Here is a 24,053-nt window from a genome sequence, read left to right as displayed (position 1 = left end):
CACAACTCCTTCCCCCATGTTTCTGGAAACCCCTTTCCATTCACCACAACAGCCTACATTGACTCTGCAAAGTCCCCACCTGACCAGCCCTCTCCATCTCTTTGAAGCCCACGACACACCATCCTTATCCCACCCCCCTTCTCTGGGATGCACCATTCCCCAAACCCTATTTCTGAGTAACAACTGTTCCCTACTCCCCTCTCTAGAACATTCCTTTGACCCCATCCTCTTGGTTCAGTCTCCAGGATGCCCTTCCTCTACCATTCCATTCTCTGGGACAAATAATTTCCGCCCTGACTTGTCACAGCACATTTACCCAGTAACCTCTCTCTGAGATGCCCTCTACACCATTAGCCCTTTCCCCATCTCTGTGAATTCTCAAATCTCTGAGATGCCCCTTTGTGTCTTCCCATCTGCCCTCCCATCTCTCTGTTCTCCCCATCCTCATCTTTGGGGCACCTCTTTCTGGCTAACAGCCTCCCCTGCCCCATCTCCCATTCTCTGAGACATACTCATCCCCCATCGTCCATCCCACTTAATTTCCCTTCAGTCACCCCCTTCCACTGTATCTCTTGGCTGACAGTTCACCCTGCCATCTCTGGGGTACCCCTACACCCTTTGTCCTCCCCATGGTGTCGGCATTTCTCATTCACGTCCACTTGGGAAGTCTACAAGACCATAAGACATAGGAGCAGAATTAGGCCATTCAGTCCATTGAGTCTGCTCCACCACTCCATCATGGCTGATCCCAGATCCCAATCAACCCCATTCACCCACCTTCTTACCATATCCTTTGACAGATCAGGAAACGATTAATTTCCACCTTAAATATTTGCATGGATTTGGCCTCCACTGTGGCAGAGCATTCCACAGATTTACTACACTGGCTAAAAAAAAATCCCTCCTTACCTCTGTTTTGAAAGGTTACCCCTCAATTTTGAGGCTGTGCCTTCTAGTTCTGGATACCCCCACCACAGAAAACATCCTCTCCACATCCACCCTACCTAGTCCTTTGAACATTTATCAGGTTTCAATGAGATCCCCACACATTCTTCTAATTTCCAGTGAGCACAAGCACAAAGCTGCCACACACTCCTCAGATATTAACCCCTTCATTCCGTGAATGATCCTTGCGAACCTCCTCTGGACTCTCTCCCAGGACAACACATACTTCCTGAGATATGGGGCCCAAAGCTGTTGACAAGACTCCCAATTGTGGCCTGACTAGTGTCTTATAAAGACCCAGCATGATCTCCATACTTTTATATTCTATTCCCCTTGAAATAAATGCCAACATTGCATTTGTCTTCTTTACACAGACTCAATCTGTAAATTACCCTTCTGGGAGTCTTGCACCAAGTCCCTCTGCACCTCTGAAGTTTGAACCTTCTTATCATTTAGCTAATAGTCTGCACTATTGTTCCTTTTACCAAAATGCATTATCATACATTTCCCAACACTGTATTCCATCTGCCACTTTTTTGCCCGTTCTTCCAATTTGTCTGAATTGCATTGTTTCCACAGCACTACCGACCCCTTAATCTATCTTTATATCTTACACAAACTTTGCCACAAAGACATCAATTCCATTATGTAAATCATTGACAAAGAATGTGAAAAGCAGCGGTCCCAATACTGACTCCTGAGGAACACCACCAGTCACCAGCAGCCAAACCAAAAAGACCCCTTTTATACCCATCCACTGCCCCCTGCCTATCAGCCACTATCCATGCCAGTATCTTTCCTGTAATGCCATAGTCCACTCCTCCTCTACCCCATCTCTGGGATGGCCACTTTACATCCAAACCCCATCTCTAGGAACTCCTTTACCCACTCTTCTCATCTTTGAACCACATTCTCCACATTCATTGGGATGCTTCCTGACCCTATTTTCTGTTTCACTCATACATCCCCAACTCTGAGACACACCTTTTTCTGCTCTTGGACACACCCCACCCACCTTTTTCTGGTATGTTCCCTTCCAGTGTCATGGTGGACTCCTTCCTCGCGTCTCTGGGACAATATGTTTGTAGTTCACTGTCCTTTCCTGATCAGTGGATGCCATGTGACACCCAATTACTCCCACCCTGACACTGAGAAATCTCCTCTCCTTCCCCCATCTAAGTCATCCTTGGGCCTGAGGAAAGAAATACCTTCAGACTTGAGAGAGATTCTGTGTGTGGCTGCACCAATATCAGTGTACGCATGTGTCTGTGTGTGTTTCTGTGTATATGTTGCCAAGTTCATCTGTGGCAGGTTTAGTATGATTGAATAAGAATGAGTGTCAATATTTGGGGAATGCATTCATGTATATATATACCAGTGTGGAGGCAGTATGTGGAAAGAGATGGGGAAGGGGGTGATTGAAGGGAAATGGGGGAAAGGGTGTCATGCAGAGATTAGCAGATGGGGTTTGGGGGGAAGCCAGAAAATGAATAACCCAGAGATAGGAGGAGGGAGAGACAGAGAAACGGGAGGGTGGAAGTGAAGTCCCGGGACAGTGTGGAGAGGGTATACCAGAGACTTGGAGGACATCCTAGAGACAGGCAGGACAATGGGGAAGCTGGATGCGGAGTTGGCATCCCAGGTAGCGGGAGGGGGAAAGGGGTTGAAGGAGTGTAAAAGGGAGCTTTAGAGATGAGGGGGGTGCTAGTGGTGTTAGAAGTGTCTCAATGATGGGTTAGGGGATAGGATACCGTGTCAAGTGATGGGGGGGTGGCAGTAAAGAGGACAGTATTTGTCTCTGACACCAGATGGATAGAGGAGGGAGCATCCCAGAGACTGAACGAGAGGGCGGCGGCAGAGATATGGAAGTAGGGTAAGGTTTTGTCCTGGAGATGGGGTTTGGGGAATGGTGCATTTGGAGATGGGGGTGTTGGCTAGGTGGAATGGGGGAAGGTGCCCATAGAGCCAGATGAAATGGGTAACACACTGACTGGGTTGGAAAGGAAGTAATGACTGGGTTGTCACAGACACAGGTTCAGGAGAGGGAATTGTGTGCCCCTTACAGGTGTTGGAGGTGAGAAAGTGATCTTCCAAAGACTGATGTGGAGTGTTGAGGAAAGGGGACGTCTCAGAGTCAGGGATGTAGAGTAGTGGAAGGATAACCCACAGAGATGGGGAGGGGCATCCCAAGGATGGGTGTGGGAGAGGGTTAAGAGGATAGTTGGTGTGGAGGGTACAAGGGTGTGGACAGTAGTGGGTCATCCCAGAGACACGGAGAGGGAATCACAGAGACAGGGTGTAGGGGTGCCTCAGAGATGGGGGGAGTCCAAAGATCCTTTCCTGAGACATGGGCAGGGTTCATCCCAAAGACTGGTCAGGGTTTTCCTTACTATGACTGGTGCAATATCTATCTAGATTTCTGGGTAAGAACAGAGCCATTGAAAGCATTTAAAACATTGCCTTTCCTCTGCCAAATGGCACCAATCAGGTCAATGTTTTTTATGAGAACTCAGTAGCCAGTTTAACACAACAGGCTTCTCAATGTCAACAGGTATTGTGTGTCAATAGTCATTCAATCACTTTTTTCTCTCTGTCAATCAGCTTTCAAATGCTGCCACTCTGTCATTTGTTGCCATCCCTCCCCCCATCCCCACTGTTTCCCTGCTCCTCGTCATTTCCTCTTACACTTCCCACTGTCCAGAGACTGAAACTCTGCCCTGTGCTGGCCTGTCTCTGGTTTCTCACCTTGTTTCACTGAATATCCAATTTACTGTTCCATGTTTTCTTTTCAGACTTTAGGGAACAGTGGTGTATTTTAACAACTCCGCTGTGTGGGACACTGCCCTTTGGAAGCAGAGAAAATGACCTGTGACGGTATCCTGAATTATCCCTTATGGACTGTATCTTTAAAAAGAGAGAGAGGGTGCAACTGATTTGGAGAGAGAGAGAGAGCCTGTGGGTTGCCATGGTGACCAAGGGTGGCATTATGTGATGGACAGCTGGTGTGCAGCATGTTCGGATAAATACAAGGTCAGCTGGTTGTTAGCCAGACACACACATATTTGGATGCTGGATGAGCTTTGTATGCCCACAGAAGGGTGGGTTTTGTGGATCGATCGGGAGAATCGATCAGTGGCTCTCGCAGTGTGTAAAGGAGTGGCTGGTGGGAAGTTATCAGTGTGTCCCCTTTTATGTGGTCACATTCGGTGACTTTAAAGGACTTTGGAGGACAACAGGAAGATACGGCATCGGCGTACTTGGACAACCAACACACCTCTCTCTCCAACACTACTCAACTCAATACCTGTAATACGAACTGAACTGACTTCCTTTACCCATCATCATAAGAATGTATCCAATTACCTCCTAAGCTTGAAGAAGCTTGGCTTTTATATTTCCACACTTATATATGCATGGACTTTGCTAACCTGGTTGATTTATCTGATTTTCATATTACTTTATTACATAATTATTAATAAAATAGCATTTATTCACAGCAATACCAGACTCCAGGTGTTTTCCATTTCTGCTGATTCTTTAACCCATTACGGGTTACATAACAGACCCATTACATTGAAATGGACAGGGAATAAGGTGGGTAACTGACAATGTCATTCATCCTCGGCCCAGAGATCTGAGGGACAAAGAACATGCCAGATATAACTGCAGTCAGCTTGTCTTCTTCAGTCTGCAGAAAGTCATGCAGGAAATTCAAGGGAAACCTTTTCACCTACAGAATGGGGACTGTTTGGAACCCATCACCATAGGGAGAGCGAGAGGTGAATCACAGGGAAGGATTTAAAAGGGCTGATATGGAACAGAAATACTGGCAGGGACCAGCTAGGCAGTTGACTCCCTAATATTGGATATATTGTAGGTTCACTGAGTACCTGAGACAGAGTTTAAAATAAAACTGATCTATTTGTCACAAATCCAGAATATTAAACTCCAGCCCCATTAAATGTGAACATCAGAAGAAACTCCTCCCATGCCCAGTACCAGGGTGCAGAACTGGGTATAGTTAGCAGCAGCAATAACTGCAGAGTTTGACACCAACAGTCACTTGTAAACTTGCCTTTGGATTTGGTAACTGTGATGGTTAAATATCCAGCATGCAACTTCCTTAAACTTTCTCCCCAGTGTGAACTCGGCAGTGCTTCCGAAGGTGGGATGAGTGACTGAATCCCTTCTCACATTCAGAGCAGATGAATGGCCTTTCCCCAGCGTGAACTCAGTAGTGTGTCAAAAGGTTGCATGACTGAGAAAATCCTTTCCCACATTGAGAACAGATGAACGGCCTCTCTCCAGTGTGAATTGGCTGATATTGTTTCAGGTAAGTTTGGTAAATGAATCCCTTCCCACAGTCTGAGCAGGTGAATGGCTTCTCCCCAATGTGAACTCGCTGATGTACCTTCAGTTGAGATGACGAGTTGGTTTGGGGGGGGGGCATAAGATTTTTGGATCATTGGGCTCTCTTCCAGGGAAGGTGGGACATGTACAGAAGTGACTGGTTGCACCTGAACTGGAAGGGGACTACTGTCCTAGCAGTAAGGTTTGTTAATGGTGCACAGTGGGGTTTAAACTAGAGTTGCAGGGGGATGGAAACCAGTGTGCCAGGACAGTAAGTGGAGAGGTTGTGGAGGCAGATGTTGGTAAGACTTCAGACAAAGTTACGAATCAAAAATGGTGCGACTAATGTCCTGAGATCCCTATATTGAAATGCAAGTAATATCTTTGCAAAAGTGGATCATAGTGCTGACGATAAGGTAGCTGGTTTACAAACAGGCATTAAGCAGTGAGGAGAGACTGTTGGTAGTACAAAACCACAGTCAACTGGATGAGTTTAAATGGAAGACGGACAAGTACGAAAAAGGTGAATACTGAAGGTGTTGTATCTGAATGCACACAGTATACAGAATAAGGCAGATGAACTTGCAGCACGGTTGCAGAGAGGCATGATGTTGAAGGCATCACTGAATTATTGCTGGAAGGTTATAGCTTAAATGTCCAAGGATACACAATGTATTGTAAGGAGAGGCAGGAAGGCAGAGGGGGCGGTGTTGTTCTGCTGATAAAAAATGAAATCAAATCATTAGAAGGTAGTTGGAAGATGTTGAATCATTGTGGATACAGCTAAGCAACCGCAAGGATAAAAAGACTCTTATGGGAGTTGTATATAGAACCCCAACCACTTTTGAGGACATAGCCTACAAATTACAACGGGTGATAGAAAATGCGGTTGGTGCTGGATTACAGAAGGGAAATTTCTAGAATACCTACGAGATGGCTTTTAGAGCAGCTCGTGGTTGAGCCACTAGGGAATCAGCTATTCTAGATTGGGTGTATCAGTATTACACAGGAGTAAGGGGAATTACAGAGACATGAGAGAGGAGTTGGCCAGAAATTATTGGAAAAGAACACTGGCAGGAATGACATCAGAACAGCAATGGCTGGAATTTCTGGAAGCAATTCAGAAGGCACAAGATATATACATCCCAAAGAGGAAGAAGTATTCTAAAGGAAAGATGCCACAACTGTGGCTAACAAGAGAAGTCAAAGCCAATGTAAAAGCCAAAGAGAGAGCATATAATAGAGCAAAAATTACTGGGAAGTTAGAGGATTCGGAAGATTTTAAAAACCAGCAAAAGACAATTTGAAAAGTCATTAAGAAGGTGAAGATGGAATATAAAAGTAAGCTAAGCAACAACATTAAAGAGGATAGCAAAAGTTTCTTCAGATACCTAAAGTGTAAAAGAGAGGTGAGAGTGGATATTGGACTGCTGGAAAACAATGCTGGAGAGGTAGTAATGGGGAACAATGAAAAAGCACATAAATTGTATAAGTATTTTGCATCAGTCTTCACTGTGGAAGACACTAGCAGTATGGTGGGAGTTCCAGGTGTCAGGCAACATGAAGTATATTAAGTTAACATAAGTATAGAAAGTTGTTGTAAAACTGAAAGGCCTGAACATAGTTAAGTCACCTGGACCAGAAGGTGTACACCCCAGAGTTCTGAAAGAGGTGGGTGAAGAGACTGTGGAGGCATTAGTAATGATCTTCAAGAATCAGTAAATTCTGGAATGATTCTGGAAGACTGGAAAATTGCAAATATCACTCCACTGTTCAAGAAGGGAGAGAGGCAAAAGAAGGAATCTATAGGCCAGTTAGTCTGACCCCGGTGGTTGGGAAGATTCTAATATTAAGGATGAGTTCTCAGGGTACTTGAAGGTGCATGATAAAATAGGCCATAGTCAGTGTGGTTTCCTCAAGGGAAGATCTTGCCTGGCATATCTGTTGGAATTATTTGAAGAAATAATAATCAGCATAGACAAAGGGGAATCTGTTGATGATGGGTTCTTGTATTTTCAGAAGGTGTTTGACAAGGTGCCACACATGAGGCTGCTTAGCAAGCCACGAGTCCATGGTATTTCAGGAAAGATTCTAGCAAGGCTGATTGGCAGGAAGGAAAGAATGGAAATAAAGGGAGCCTGCCAGTGATCTGATGATGAAATTGATGGATTTGTTGTAAAGTTTGTAGATGATATAAAGGGAGGTGGAGGGGAGGTAGTTTTGACAAAGCAGAGTCTACAGAAGGACAGGCAGATTAGGAGAATGAGTATATAAATGGGTGAAGAATGGCAGATGGAATACAGTGTTGGGAAGTGTATGGTCATGCACTTTTGAAGAAGAAATGAAAGGGTGGACTATTTTCTAAATGGAGAGAAAATACAACAATCTGAGGCACAAAGGGACTTGGGAGTCCTTGTGAAGGATTCCCTAAAGGTTAATTTGAAGATTGACTCTGTGGTGATGAAGGCATATGCAATGTTAGTATTCATTTCAAGAGGACTAGAATATAAAAGCAAGGATGTAATGTTAAGACTGTTATGAAGCATTGGTGAGGCCTCACGGAGTACTGTGAGCTGTTTTAGGCCCCTTATCTTAGACAGGATGTGCTGAAACTGGAAAGGGTTCACAAAAATGATTCCTGGATTGAATGGCTTGTCATATGAAGAGTGTTCGATGGCTCTGGGCATGCATTCACTAGAATTCAGAATGAGGGATGACCTGATAGAAAATTAACAAATGGTGAAAGACCTTGATAGAGTGGATGTGGAGAAGATGTTTCCTCTGGTTGGAGAGGCTAAGCCTCAGAATAGAGGGCTGTTTAGAATGAAGATGAGGAATTTCATTAGCCAGAAAGTGGTGAATCTGTGGAATTATGTGCCATAAGCAGCCATGGAGGCCAAGCCTTTATGTATATTTAAGGCAGATGTTGACAGATTCTTGATTGGTCAGGGAATGAAGGGATACAGGGAGAAGGTAGGACATTGGGGCTGAGATGAAAATTGGATCAGCCATGATGAAATGGTAAATCAAACTCCATGGGCCAAATAATCTGATTCTGCTCTTGCTCGTTTATCTTATGGTTTTATGGAAGTGTCTCAGTGAGTGGGGAGAGCATGTTTCAATAATGAGAAGAAAGGGGACAGGGATTAAAGAAGTTCCCAGAGGTTGAGTGAATAGTGGCCATGCTGGAGGTAGGGTAAAGGTCCCAAGAACAAGGGAATGGGAAAGGTGGATACGATGGGAAAGACGAGAGGTATTGGAGTTACCCAGAGATGGTAGGGGGAGCTGTCAGCCGGGAGATAGAGGGAAGGGGGTTTTTGAAGGGAAATTAAGTTAAAGGACAATGGGGGAAGGGTATGTCACAGAGAATGGGAGACGTGGGAAGGTAAGGTGTTAGACAAAGTGGGGCAACCTGGAGACCAGAGGTGGGAAAACCGAGAGATGGGAGGATGGAATGGGAAATTCCAGAGACAGGCAGGATGGTGGGGATGGGGTTTACTCATGGAAGCTGGATTCAGGGAGGCAGAGTTGGCATCCCAGATAGTGGAAAGGGGGAAAAACAAGGCAAAGTGGGTGCAGCAGGGAAGAAACGATTTGTCCCAGAGACCGGAGTGGTGGAGGAGGGGCATCTCAGAAACTGAACTGAGAGGACAGGGTCAAAAGGGACGATCCAAAGAGACGGGAGTAGGGGAAGGTTGTGGCTCAGAGACGGGGTATAGGGAATGGGGCATGCCAGAGAAGGGGGTGGGATGAGGGTGGAGTGAAATGGGTTTCAAAGAGACGGGGTGGAGGTTGGTCAGGTGGGGACTTCGCAGAGTCGGAGTAGGATGTTGTGGCGAAGGGAAAGGGGTTTCCAGAGATGTGTGTGGGTGGGGGGGTTGTAAGGAATGGCAAAGGTGCTCATAAAGAGGGGTGAAGGAGATGGTGTCCCAGAACCATGTGTAGGACGGGAAAAGGATGTCCAAGAAGTGGGAGCATGGAGCACTGGAGAAAGGAGACATCTCAGAGATGTGGGAAGGATGGAGAGGTTATTTGCAATGGGTGTGGAGTAGTGGAAGGGTACCACAGAGATGACAGGAGTGTTGTCCCAGAAACAGGTTTGGGGTTGGGGGAACGGGTGTATGAGACGCGGGCAGGGTCGTGCCAGAGACATGTCCAGGTTCTCTTGGCTATGAGTGGTGCGGTATCCATCTAGGTGTTATCTAGCATTCAAAGATTGATGGTATTCCAGTGCTGGTGAACTGACATTCAGAGCTGAACTGATGAGTTGTTGTGCTTGAGATTACCATAAACAAATGCTTTATCTTTTGTACTCTGTAAAAAGTTTACAAAAACATCAATGGATAAAGTACAGCATGCCTCATGAAACAGTTTTAGTCTCCAAGCTGATCTCTGACATCGCACTGTTACTGTGAGGCTTGCTACAAGCTAAGAGAAAAAAATCCTCAACTTTCATCTTGTCATAGTTCAGGCATCTGGACTCAGCATCAAATTCCTACCTGTCTGTTTCTATCTGTGATTTGGCTCAGTGTGTATCTGTCCGTTCCTATAGCTTAACCATTCTGGACACGTCTCACTGCCCAATCAGGAGCACATGGCTGCTCCTGGACACTTTCTGATCACCATGACCTGAGATGATTGATGCTGGGGAACTCAAAAAGGTGATCTGTTGAGGAACTGTACCCAGCTGTTCCTTTTGGGCCTCAGTCTCAACTATTCCCGCTAGCTACTGAGGTATAGACATTAGCTGGCTCTTGTCATCAGACATCTTAATGTTCCACTTTGATTGGTAGAAAATCATTTATCTACTTAAGTTGAAGATACATTGTATGTTCTTCATGCCTGATAAATTCACAATCATAATTTTCGTACAAATCCCAAATCCTTAGGATTCGACAGGAAGATCTCAGTTGTTCCTGAGAAGTCCAGCGAACTCATTTCCAGAGCCTTTTGTCTACTGAAACCATACACGTCTTTGGGCATAACTTTGGACACTCAGCACCCATGCACTTGACTCGCAGTGATGGTATATTTTAAGCTCAGAGATTTCTGGGTAAAAACTGCATTGAAAGCATTTACAAGTATTGGCTCCCCCTGCCAAATGGTATCAATTCAGTCAATATTTTTAAAGAGAACTCAAGTTGCCAGTTTAACACAGCAAGCTTCCACAATTAATATATGCAATTTCAACAGGCATTCTTTCTGTCAAGTCAAATTCAACTTAATTTTTTTCTCTGTCACTCAGCATCCAAATGCTGCCACTCTGTCACTCCGCCACAACTGCTGTTTCCCTGCTCCTTGTCATATCCTCTTACCCCTCCCACTGTCCAGAGACTGAAGTTCTGCCATGTGTCTCCCGTCTCTGGTTTCTCACTCTGCTTCATTGAACATCCACTGTTCCACTTTGTTTTTGACTTTAGAATACAGTGGTGTATTGTAATAACAGCTGTGAGACATAGAAACATAGAAAATAGGTGTAGGGGTAGGCCATTCGGCCCTTCGAGCCTGCATCACCATTTATTATGATCATGGCTGACAGTGTGGCTGGGGTGAAAATAAATGATATTGAAAGTTTAAGCAAATCCGCTGATAAAAAGGTTGTGAGTGGTGGTAAAAATCTTCTGAGGTGTATATATTTCAATGCTAGGAGTATTGCAGGGAAGGCGGATGAGTTGAGGGCGTGGATTGACACGTGGAATTATGATGTTGTAGCAATCAGTGAAACTTGGCTATAGGAGGGGCAGGACTGGCAGCTTAATATTCCGGGGTTCCGATGTTTCAGATGTGATCGAGGCAGAGGAATGAAAGGTGGGGGAGTAGCATTGCTTGTTAGGGAAAATATTACAGCAGTGCTCAGGCAGGACAGATTAGAGGGCTTGTCTACTGAGTCCTTATGGGTGGAGCTGAGAAACAGGAAAGGTATGGCCACATTAGTGGGATTGTATTACAGACCACCCAATAGTCAACGAGACTTGGAAGAGCAAATCTGCAGAGAGATAGCAGACAACTGCAGGAAACATAAAGTTGTGGTGGTAGGGGATTTTAATTTTCCATACATTGATTGGGACTCCCATACTGTTAGGGGTCTAGATGGTTTAGAGTTTGTAAAATGTGTTCAGGAAAGTTTTCTAAATCTAAAGTATATGGAGGGACCAACTAGAGGGGATGCAATATTGGATCTCCTGTTAGGAAACGAATTAGGGCAAGTGACGGAAGTCTGTGTAGGGGAGCATTTTGGTTCCAGTGATCATAACGCCATTAGTTTCAATTTGATCATGGACAAGGATAGATCTGGTCCTAGGGTTGAGGTTCTGAACTGGAAGAAGGCCAAATTTGAAGAAATGAGAAAGGATCTAAAAAGCGTGGATTGGGACAGGTTGTTCTCTGGCAAAGATGTGATTGGTAGGTGGGAAGCCTTCAAAGGGGCAATTTTGAGAGTGCAGAGTTTGTATGTTCCTGTCAGGATTAAAGGCAAATTGAATAGAAATAAGGAACCTTGGTTCTCAAGGGATATTGCAACTCTGATAAAGAAGAAGAGGGAGTTGTATGAAATGTATAGGAAACAGGGGGTAAATCAGGTGCTTGAGGAGCATAAGAAGTGCAAGAAAATACTTAAGAAAGAAATCAGGAGGGCAAAAAGAAGACATGAGGTTGCCTTGGCGGTCAAAGTGAAGGATAATCCAAAGAGCTTTTACAAGTATATTAAGAGCAAGAGGATTGTAAGGGATAAAATTGGTCCTCTTGAAGATCAGAGTGGTCAGCTTTGTGCGGAACCAAAGGAAATGGGGAACATCTTAAATAGGTTTTTTGCGTCTGTATTTACTAAGGAAGCTGGCATGAAATCTATGAAATTGAGGGAATCAAGTAGTGAGACCATGGTAACTGTACAGATTGAAAAGGAGGAGGTGCTTGCTGTCTTGAGGAAAATTAAAGTGGATAAATCCCCGGGACCTGACAGGGTGTTCCCTCGGACCTTGAAGGAGACTAGTGTTGAAATTGCGGGGGCCCTGGCAGAAATATTCAAAATGTTGCTGTCTACGGGTGAAGTGCCGGAGGATTGGAGAGTGGCTCATGTTGTTCCGTTGTTTAAAAAAGGATCGAAAAATATTCCGGGAAATTATAGGCCGGTGAGTTTAACGTCAGTAGTAGGTAAGTTATTGGAGGGAGTCCTAATTGACAGAATCTACAAGCATTTGGATAGACAGGGGCTTATTAGGGAGAGTCAACATGGCTTTGTGCGTGGTAGGTCAAGTTTGACCAATCTGTTGGAGTTTTTCGAGGAGGTTACCAGGAAAGTGGATGAAGGGAAGGCAGTGGATATTGTCTACATGGACTTCAGTAAGGCCTTTGACAAGGTCCTGCATGGGAGGTTGGTTAGGAAAATTCAGTCGCTAGGTATACATGGAGAGGTGGTAAATTGGATTGGACATTGGCTCGATGGAAGAAGCCAGAGAGTGGTGGTAGAGAATTGCTTCTCTGAGTGGAGGCCTGTGACTAGTGGTGTGCCACAGGGATCAGTGCTGGGTCCATTATTATTTGTCATCTATATCAATGATCTGGATGATAATGTGGCAAATTGGATCAGCAAGTTTGCTGATGATACAAAGATTGGAGGTGTAGTAGACAGTGAGGAAGGTTTTCAGAGCCTGCAGAGGGACTTGGACCAGCTGGAAAAATGGGCTGAAAAATGGCAGATGGAGTTTAATATTGACAAGTGTGAGGTATTGCACGTTGGAAGGACAAACCAATGTGGAACATACAGGGTTAATGGTAAGGCACTGAGGAGTGCAGTGGAACAGAGGGATCTGGGAATACAGATACAAAATTTCCTAAAAGCGTCGTCACCGGTAGATAGGGTCGTAAAGAGAGCTTTTGGTACATTGGCCTTTATTAATCGAAGTATTGAGTATAAGAGCTGGAATGTTATGATGAGGTTGTATAAGGCATTGGTGAGGCCGAATCTGGAGTATTGTGTTCAGTTTTGGTCACCAAATTACAGGAAGGATATAAATAAGGTTGAAAGAGTGCAGAGAAGGTTTACAAGGATGTTGCCGGGACTTGAGAAACTCAGTTACAGAGAAAGGTTGAATAGGTTAGGACTTTATGCCCTGGAGCATAGAAGAATGAGGGGAGATTTGATAGAGGTATATAAAATTATGATGGGTATAGATAGAGTGAATGCAAGCAGGCTTTTTCCACTGAGGCAAGGGGAGAAAAAAACCAGAGGACATGGGTTAAGTGTGAGGGGGGGGAAAGTTTAAAGGGAACATTAGGGGGGGCTTCTTCACACAGAGAGTGGTGGGAGTATGGAATGAGCTGCCAGACGAGGTGGTAAATGCGGGTTCTTTTTTAACATTCAAGAATAAATTGGACAGATACATGGATGGGAGGTGTATGGAGGGATATGGTCCATGTGCAGGTCAGTGGGACTAGGCAGAAAATGGTTCGGCACAGCCAAGAAAGGCCAAAGGTCCTGTTTCTGTGCTGTAGTTTCTATGGTTCTATGGTTCTATGGCTGATCATCCAACTCAAAACCCTGCACCAGCCTTCCCTCCATACCCCCTGATCCCCATAGCCACAAGGGCCATATCTAACTCCCTCTTAAATATAGCCAATGAACTGGCCTCAACTGTTTCCTGTGGCAGAGAATTCCACAGATTCACCACTCTCTGTGTGAAGAAGTTTTTCCTAATCTCAGTCCTAAAAGGCTTCCCCCTTATCCTCAAACTGTGACCCCTCGTTCTGGACTTCCCCAACATCGGGAACAATCTTCTTGCATCCAGCCTGTCCAATCCTTTTAGGATTTTATATGTTTCAATCAGATCCCCCCTCAATCTTCTAAATTCCAACGAGTACAAGCCTAGTTCATCCAGTCTTTCTTCATATGAAAGTCCTGCCATCCCAGGAATCAATCTGGTGAACCTTCTTTGTACTCTCTCTATGGCAAGGATGTCTTCCTCAGATTAGGGGACCAAAACTGCACACAATACTCCAGGTGTGGTCTCACCAAGGCCTTGTACAACTGCAGTAGTACCTCCCTGCTCCTGTACTCAAATCCTCTCGCTATAAATGCCAGCATACCATTCGCCTTTTTCACCGTCTGCTGTACCTGCATGCCCACTTTCAATGACTGGTGTATAATGACACCCAGGTCTCGTTGCACCTCCCCTTTTCCTAATCGGCCACCATTCAGATAATAATCTGTTTTCCTCTTTTTGCCACCAAAGTGGATAACTTCACATTTATCCACATTAAATTGCATCTGCCATGAATTTGCCCACTCACCCAACCTATCCAAGTCACCCTGCATCCTCTTAGCATCCTCCTCACAGCTAACACTGCCGCCCAGCTTTGTGTCATCCGTAAACTTGGATATGCTGTATTTAATTCCCTCATCCAAGTCATTAATATATATTGTAAACAACTGGGGTCCCAGCACTGAGCCTTGCGGTACCCCACTAGTCACTGCCTGCCATTCTGAAAAGGTCCCATTTATTCCCACTCTTTGCTTCCTGTCTGCTAACCAATTCTCCATCCACATCAATACCTTACCCCCAATACCGTGTGCTTTAAGTTTGCACACTGATCTCCTGTGTGGGACCATGTCAAAAGCCTTTTGAAAATCCAAATATACCACATCCACTGGTTCTCCCCTATCCACTCTACTAGTTACATCCTCAAAAAATTCTATGAGATTCGTCAGACATGATTTTCCTTTCACAAATCGATGCTGACTTTGTCCGATCATTTCTCCGCTTTCCAAATGTGCTGTTATCACATCCTTGATAACTGACTCCAGCAGTTTCCCCACCACCGACGTTAGGCTAACCAGTCTATAATTCCCCGGTTTCTCTCTCCCTCCTTTTTTAAAAATTGGGGTTACATTAGCCACCCTCCAATCCTCAGGAACTAGTCCAGAATCTAACGAGTTTTGAAAAATTATCACTCATGCATCCACTATTTCTTGGGCTACTTCCTTGAGCACTCTGGGATGCAGACCATCTGGCCTTGGGGATTTATCTGCCTTTAATCCCTTCAATTTACCTAACACCACTTCCCTACTAACATGTATTTCGCTCAGTTCCTCCATCTCACTGGACCCTCTGTCCCCTACTATTTCTGGAAGATTATTTATGTCCTCCTTAGTGAAGACAGAACCAAAGTAATTATTCAATTGGTCTGCCATGTCCTTGCTCCCTATAATCAATTCACTTGTTTCTGTCTGTAGGGGACCAACATTTGTCTTTACCAGTCTTTTCCTTTTTACATATCTATAAAAGCTTTTACAGTCAGTTTTTATGTTCCCTGCCAGTTTTCTCTCATAATCTTTTTTCCCCTTCCTAATTAAGCCCTTTGTCCTCCTCTGCTGAACTCTGAATTTCTCCCAGTCCTCAGGTGAGCCACTTTTTCTGGCTAATTTGTATGCTTCTTCTTTGGAATTGATACTATCCCTAATTTCTCTTGTCAGCCATGGGTGCACTACCTTCCTTGATTTATTCTTTTGCCAAACTGGGATGAACAATTGTTGTAGTTCATCCATGCAATCTTTAAATGCTTGCCATTGCATATCCACCGTCAATCCTTTAAGTGTCATTTGCCAGTCTATCTTAGCTAATTCACGTCTCATACCTTCAAAGTTACCCCTCTTTTAGTTCAGAACCTTTGTTTCTGAATTAACTATGTCACTCTCCATCTTAATGAAGAATTCCATCATATTATGGTCACTCTTACCCAAGGGGCCTCTCACGACAAGATTGCTAATTAACCCTTCCTCATTGCTCAAAACCCAGTCTAGAATAGCCTACTCTCTAGTTGGTTCCTCGACATGTTGGTTCAAAAAACCATCCCGCATACATTCCACGAAATCCTCTTCCTCAGCACCTTTACCAATTTGGTTCACCCAATCTACATGTAGATTGAAGTCACCCATTATAACTGCTGTTCCTTTATTGCACACATTTCTAATTTCCTGTTTAATACCATCTCCGACCTCACTACTACTGTTAGGTGGCCTGTACACAACTCCCACCAGCGTTTTCTGCCCCTTAGTGTTATGCAGCTCTACCCATATCGATTCCACATCCTCCCAGCCCATGTCCTTCCTTTCCATTGCGTTAATCTCATCTTTAACCAGCAATGCCACCCCACCTCCTTTTCTTTCATGTCTATCCCTCCTGAATATTGAATATTCCTGAACGTTGAGCTCCTATCCTTGGTCACCCTGGAGCCATGTCTCTGTGATCCCAACTATATCATAATCATTAATAACAATCTGCACTTTCAATTCATCCACCTTGTTACAAATGCTCCTTGCATTGACACACAAAGCCTTCAGGCGCTCTTTTACAACTGTCTTAGCCATTATACAATTATGTTGAAAAGTGGCCCTTTTTGATGCTTGCCCTGGATTTGCCGGCCTGCCACTTTTACTTTTCTCCTTACTACTTTTTGCTTCTATCCTCACTTTATACCCCTGTCTCTCTGCACTGGTTCCCACCCCCCTGTTGTGAACTAACCTCCCCTTACTTAAAAGACGCACCCTTTAGAAGTGAAAATGACCCATAACATTGAAATAACCAGGGAATAAGGTGTTAAACTAACAGTGTCGTTCTTCCTTGGCCCAGATTTGAAGTACAAACGTGTCAGACGTAATTGCATTTAGTTTGTTTTCTTCAGTCTGCAGAAAATCATGCAAGAAATTCAAGGGAAACCTCTTCACCGACAGAGTGGTGACTATTTGGAACCCATCACCACAGGGAGACTGAGAGGTGAACAGCAGGGAAGAATTTAAAAGGACTGTTGTGGGCAGGGACCAGCTGACAGTTTACTCTTTTCTATAGATAATTCTAGTTAACTACCAATATCACTCTTCTTTGGCCCAGAGATCTGGGGGACAAACAATATTTCAGACATAACTCCATTCAGCTCATCTTCTTCTTCAGGAAATTCATGGGAAGCCTCTTCAACTACAGAGTGGTGACTGGTTGGAACCCATCACCACAGGGAGAGTGAGAGGTGAACAGCAGAGGGGGATTTAAAAGGACTGTCATGGAACAAAAATACTGGCAGGGACCTCCTGGGCAGAGTTGATTCCCTAATGTACACTGGATGTGTTGTAGGTCCACTGAGTACCTGAGACAAAGTTTAAAATAAAACTGATTTATTTGTCACAGATCCAGAATATTAAACTCCAGTCCCATTAAATGTGAACATCAGAAGAAACTGCTCCCATGCCCAGTGAACTGGGTGCAGAACTGGGTGTGATGAGCAGCAGCAATAATTACAGAGTTTGACACCACTTGTGAACTTCCTCTGGATCTGGTAACTGTGTTAAATATCCAGCATGCAGTTTATTTAAACCTTCTCCCCAGTGTGAAGTCCGTAGTGCTTCCGAAGGTTGGATGAATGATTGAACCTCTTCCCACATTCAGAACAGGTGAATGGCCTCTCCACAGTGTGAACTTGATAGTGTGCGACAAGGTTGCATGACTGAGAAAATCCCTTCCCACATTCAGAGCAGGTGAATGGCCTCTCTCCAGTGTGAATTCGCTGATGTTGCTTAAGGTAAGATGATCGAATGAATCCCTTCCCACAGTCTGAGCAGGTGAATGGTTTCTCCCCAGTGTGAACTCGCTGGTGTGCCAGTAAGTTAGATAACTGAGTGAATCCCTTCCCACAGTCTGAGCACGTGAATGATCTCTCTCCAGTGTGAACTCCCTGATGCTCCTTCAGGTGAAATGAGTGACTGAATCCCTTCCCACAGTGTGAGCAGGTAAATGGCTTCTCCCCAGTGTGAACTCGCTGGTGTGCCAGTAAGTTAGATAACTGAGTGAATCCCTTCCCACAGTCTGGACATGTGAATGGTTTCTCCCCGGTGTGAACTCGCTGGTGTGCCTGTAGGTTAGGTAACTGAGTGAATCCCTTCCCACAGTCTGAGCAGGTGAACGGCCTTTCTCCAGTGTGAACTCGCTGATGTATCTTCAATTGAGATGACTGAGTAAATCCCTTCCCACATTCAGAGCATGTGAACGGCCTCTCTGCAGTGTGAACTTGATAGTGTGTCACAAGGTTGCATGACTGAGAAAATCCCTTTCCACACTCAGAGCAGGTGAATGGCCTCTCTCCAGTGTGAACCCGCAAGTGTTGCTTCAGGTAAGATGATCGAGTGAATCCCTTCCCACAGTCAGAGCAGGTGAATGGCCTCTCCACAGTGTGAACTCGCTGATGTTCCTTCAAGTGAGATGAATGAATGAATCCCTTCCCACAGTCTGAGCAGGTGAATGGCCTCTCCACAGTATGAAATCGCTGGTGCCCCAGTAGGTCAAATGATTGATTGAATCCCTTTCCACTGCCTGAGCAGGCAAACATCATTTCCCCAGTGTAAACCAACTGTTGTGTCTGTAAGTAGGATAACTGATTGAATCCCAGTCTGAGCTGTTGAACAGTCTCTCTGTTGTGTGTACTCACTGATGTGCCTGTAAATGGGATGACTGAGTGAATCACTTCCCAGTCTGAACAGATGAACAGCCTCTCCCCAGTGAGAACTTGCTCATGTGTCAGCAGATCAGCTTATCGAGTAAATCTCTTCCCATACGTAGAACTATTGAACAGTCTCTTTCCTTGTCAACTCACTGGTGTGTCTGTGGATCAACTGAGTAAGTGAATCTCTTCCTAGACACGGAGCAAGTGAACGGCCTCTCACTGCTGTGAAATTTCTGTTGTATGATCAGCTTGGATGACAGAATAAATGGCTTCTTGCAGACAGAACAGATCAACAAATGCTGGTGTGTTCTCAGCACCCCAGTTCCAGTGGACTCACTGAGTTCAAACCGAAAACTTCATTTCAGACACAAAGCGCTTTTACAACTGGGATGAGACACTTCTTCATCTCCTAGGATCAACAACAGAAATATCAGTGTTACAAAGGAAATATCTGCTCTCTCCTTAAATATCTGGAGACATTAGAACTGACATGTTGTGTTTGGCATTCTGTTAAGCAGATTGTCATTTCCAACCTGTAAAAGGATTTACAAAAGACAACAATGGGTGAAGGACGGCATTTCAGATGAGATCAATTTAGTCTCGCTAGTGATGTCTGACATCACACTACTACAGTGAGGTTCAACCCAAGTTGGAGGAACAACTTTTGATCTAACTGCGCACAGATCAGAGACCGGACTTACCATCCAGTTCTCTGACTGTCTTTCTGCCTGTATCAGAATGGACCATTCCTGCCCGTCTTCAGTCTGTGACATGGCTCAGTTTGTCTCTCTCCATTAGTATTACTTCCACCACACACAGCTCTACAAAGAGCACTTGATATTACACGGCTGATCCTGGAAACCTTGTGATTACTTTGACTAACAACACCTTCCCCCCCCCCCCCCACCACAGGACTGATGGTGGTGAGTTCATCGATGGTAATTCCAATGAACGTGAAGAGGAGGGCAGTTGACTGTCCCTTTAGATTGTGGCACTTTTGTGATGTGAAACCCGAATGTCACTTGTTGCCCAGGAGAAAGGTGTTTGATATGTACCCAGAGATAATAGCAGAAAAAACATGTTCTCGTGGGTAGAATGGTCCAGAGAAAGAGGTAAAACAAAGGTGATCTTCTCAAACTAAATGTGCTGTTCTAAATGTTTTTTCCCCTGCAGCACTAACTGACGTTTTCATTGACTGGAAGGTAAACACATTGATTTAGTTATAAAGGCAAGAGTTTTAAGAGATTTCAATGTTAACAAATATACTCAAAAACTTCTATAGATGTACCGTGGAAAGCATTCTGACAGGCTGCATCACTGTCTGGTATGGGGGTTACTGCACAGGACCAGAAGAAGCTGCAGAGGGCTGTAAATTTACTCAGCTCCACGTTGGGTACAAGCCTACAAAAGTACCCAGGACATCTTCAAGGAGCATTGTCTCAGAAAGGCTGCATCCATTATTAAGGACCTCCAGCACCCAGGGCATGCCCTTTTCTCACTGTTACCATCAGGTAGGAGGTACAGAAGCCTGAAGGCACACACTCAGCAATTCAGGAACAGCTTCTTCCCCTCTGCCATCCGATTCCTAAATGGACATTGAACCCTTGGACGCTACCTCACTTTTTCTGTTTTTTTGCACAATTTTTAATCTATTCAATATACATATATAAAGTATACTGAATAAGATTTACTTACTATTATTATTTTATTTTTTTCTTCTATATTATGTATTGCATTGAACTGCTACTACTAAGTTAATAAATTTCACGTTACATGCCAGAGATAATAAACTTGATTCTGATTCTTCATCTTAGATTAATTCACAAGTATATTTTGTTCTGAATTCTTAATCCTTGGATTTAGATAGCTGGAGTTCAGCTGTGTCTGACAGATCCATCTGTTCCCATTCTTTCCGCCTGCAGATCCAGACACACTGTATGGACTGCTGGGAAAAACGCCAGAATTATCCCCCATGGCTGCCACTATAATAAACCCCACAAAAGCCAACAATAGACTGTCTTTCAAGCTGGTGAATCTTCACAATGTGACAGGCTCTGATGTAGTACCTGGCAAGGCTCTGAAAACCTGTGCCAACCAACTGGCGGGGGTGTTCAAAGACATTTTCAATCTCTCATTACTACAGACAGAGGTTCTGACCTGTTTCAAAAGGATCAATTCATTTCTCAGCAAGTACCTGGACTCACTGCAATTTGTCTATTGCTACAATAAGTCTACAGCAGATGAGATCTCATTGGCTGTTCACACAGCCTTAGATCACACGGATAATACTAATACTTATGCCAGGATGGTGTTTATTGACTACAGCTCAGCATTTCACACAACCATTCCTAAGGTTCTGAACGAAAAGCTTCAAAACCTGGGCATTTGTAACTCCCTCAGCAATTGGATCCTCAACTTCCTCACCGGAAGATCAGAATCTGTGTGGATCACAAATAATTTCTCCACTTCAATGATAATCAATGCTGGTGCACCTCAAGGTTGTATGCTTTGCCCACTCCCCTACTCTGTACACACGACTGTGCGGCTAGGCACAGTTCAAATGCTACCTCTCAATTCACTGATGACACAACTATTTTTGGCAGAATTTCAGATGGTGATGAGATGGCGTACAGGAGCAAGATGTAACAGTGGTGTCACAGTAACAACTTTGCACAACGTCAATAAGACCAGATTGTACACTTCAAAAAAGGGTAAGTCGAGGGTCACACACCAGTCCTAATGGAGATATCAGATTGGAAAGAGTGAGCAATTGCAAGTTACTGGGTGTCAACATCTCTGAGAACCTATCCTGGGTTCAACATACTGAGGCGCTTATAAAGAAGGAACAACAGCGGCTATATTTTATTAGGAGCTTGAGAAGATTTGGTATGTCACCAATTACACTCGCAAATTTCTACATGGAGCGCCTTCTAACTGGCGCACAGTCGGCTGGTATGGGGGTGGCGGCTACTGCACAGGATGGAAAGCTGCAGCAAAAAATTGTAAATTCAGTCACCTCCATCGTGGACACCAGCATTCAGGATATCTTCAAGCAGCCCCCAATACTTATGGACTCTGATACTTATGTTCTCATTGCTGCCATCAGGAAGGAGGTACAGAAGCCTGAAGGCACACACTAATGATTTTGGAACACCTTCTCCCCTCTTTCATTTGATTTCTGAACGGACATTGAACCCATGAGCACGACTTCAATAATTTTGCACTACTTGTTTAATTAACTATATAAATATATACTTACTGCAATTTGTTTTTATTAATGCACTGCATTGTTCCGCTGCCGCAAAGACAAATTTCACGACATTACCGGTGATATGAAACCTAATTCTGAACGAGGCCCATCTGTCCATCACGGTCCCGGCCATGCGCATGATGCGCTATGCAAATTGCGCCACGTCTTCGCTTATTCACGGAAAACTTCCCGGAGCCCCTGTGGGGATCGTGGGGCTGTCAGAGAGGGAAAGGACCGAAACGTGCTGGGGTGCGGATCCACGGTGTGTCCGGAGTTCGTAACAATTGTCCCGCAGTCGTGGTGTGAACACCGGTGATGATGAAACCCGACTCCAACCCACCGCCGATCCTGCAGAGTCTGTTGTCCACTGAGCGCATGCGTGATTTTGGGAAACGACCTGCAGCTACTACACATGCGCGTTTGAACTGGTAACCAATTTTGAAGCGTGGGCATGCTAGGTGCCTTTAAAAACAAGCACTGGTTCCACGCCACACGTCTCAAAAACAGACCAATATTTGTATGTAGAAAACTCAGAAGCTATTTTAACGCAGCAAGCTCGCACATACTTAAGGTCAACAGGCAATCTTGGAACTATTGTCAAAGTCCAACTCACAAATGCAAATATAAAACACAAGAGATTCTGCAGATGCTGGAAATAAACAGTAGAGCAACAACCCACAAAGTGCTGCAGGAACTCAGCAGGTCAGGCAGCATCTAACCAGAGAAGTAAACAGTCTAAGCATAGTGAAGTGGTTCGGCCTGAAACATCAACACTTTATTGATAGCTATATGATAGGGTTATGGGCTGAGTGCAGGTCGGTGGGACCAGGTGAGAGTAAGGCTTCGGCACGGACTAGAAGGGCCGAGATGGCCTGTTTCCATGCTGTAATTGTTATATGGTTATATTCCTCTTTATAGATGCTGCCTGAGTCACTGAGTTCATCAGTATTTTAGACCATAAGATATAGGAGCAGAATTAAGCCATTTGGCCCATTGAGTCTGCTCCATTATTTCATCATGGCTGATCCAAGTTTCCTCTCAGCCCCAATCTCCTGCCAGTATCCCTTCATACCCTGATCAATCACGAATTTATTAACCTCTGTCTTAACTCTACTGTACATAAAGACTTAGCCTCCATACTTCACCACTTTCTGGCTAAAGAAATTCCTCCTCAGCTCTGTTCTAAAAGTACACCCCTTTATCCTGAGGGTGTGTCGATGGTCTTAGACACTCCCACCACAGAAAATATCATCTCCATATCTACTCTATCAAGGCCTCTCCCCATTCAATTGGTCACCCCTCAGTCTTCTGAATTCCAGTCAATACAAGCCCACAGCCATCAAATACTCTTCATATGATAAGCCATTCATTCCTGGAATTATTTTCATGAATTTCTTTTGAACCCTCTCCAGTTTCAGCACATCCTTTCTAAGATAAACAACCCAAGCCTGCTAACAATACTCCAAGTGAAGCCTCACGAGTGCTTTACAATACTTCAACATTACATCCTTGCTTTTATATTCTAGTCCTCTTGAAATGGATGCCAATATTGCACCTGCCTTCCTCACCATGGACTCAACCTGCAAATTAACCTTTAGGGAATCCTGCACAAGGACTCCCAAGTCCCTTTGTGCCTCAGATTGTTGCATTTTCCCTCTATTTAGAAAATAGTCATCCCTTTCATTTCTTATTCAAAAGTGCATGACCACAGACTTCCTGACACTGCATCATCTGCCATTCTTTATCCATTTATATGCCCATCCTCCTAATCTAAGTCTTTCTGTAACCTCTCTATTTCCTCAAAACTACCTATCTTCGTATTAACTGCTAACTTTGCAACAAAGCCATCAGTTCCATCATCCAAATCAATGACATATAACATAATGTTATATAACATAACACAACACAGACCCCTGTGGAACACCACTAGTCACCGGCATCCATTAGAAAAGGCTTCCTTTATTTCCACTCTTTGCCCCCTGCCAATCAACCATTGCTTTATCCAAGCTAGAGTCTTTCCTGTTAA

The 24,053-nt window shown here is 44.3% G+C and overlaps 1 protein-coding gene across 1 annotated transcript; it reads right to left on the bottom strand.

Annotated features, from left to right (window-relative positions):
• Positions 1-17,439: 17,439 nt before the first annotated feature.
• LOC134353845 (gastrula zinc finger protein XlCGF8.2DB-like) lies at positions 17,440-22,420 on the bottom strand. Its single transcript, XM_063062316.1, has 2 exons — positions 22,037-22,420; positions 17,440-19,186 (listed from the first exon to the last, which is right to left on the bottom strand). The coding sequence occupies exon 2, from the start codon at positions 18,664-18,666 to the stop codon at positions 17,650-17,652; it is 1,017 nt and encodes a 338-aa protein (XP_062918386.1). The 5' UTR covers positions 18,667-19,186; positions 22,037-22,420; the 3' UTR covers positions 17,440-17,649.
• Positions 22,421-24,053: the final 1,633 nt, after the last annotated feature.

Source organism: Mobula hypostoma, chromosome 11 (genome assembly GCF_963921235.1).
Source record: "Mobula hypostoma chromosome 11, sMobHyp1.1, whole genome shotgun sequence".
Taxonomy (NCBI): Eukaryota; Metazoa; Chordata; class Chondrichthyes; order Myliobatiformes; family Myliobatidae; genus Mobula; species Mobula hypostoma.
The sequence above is the reverse complement of the archived record's forward strand: the minus strand, read 5'-3'. Positions and strand labels throughout refer to the sequence as shown.

Coding starts and splice junctions, on each gene's coding strand:
- LOC134353845 (XM_063062316.1), bottom strand. CDS start 18,666: ATGATGTTTGCCTGCTCAGGCAGTGGAAAGGGATTCAATCAATCATTT.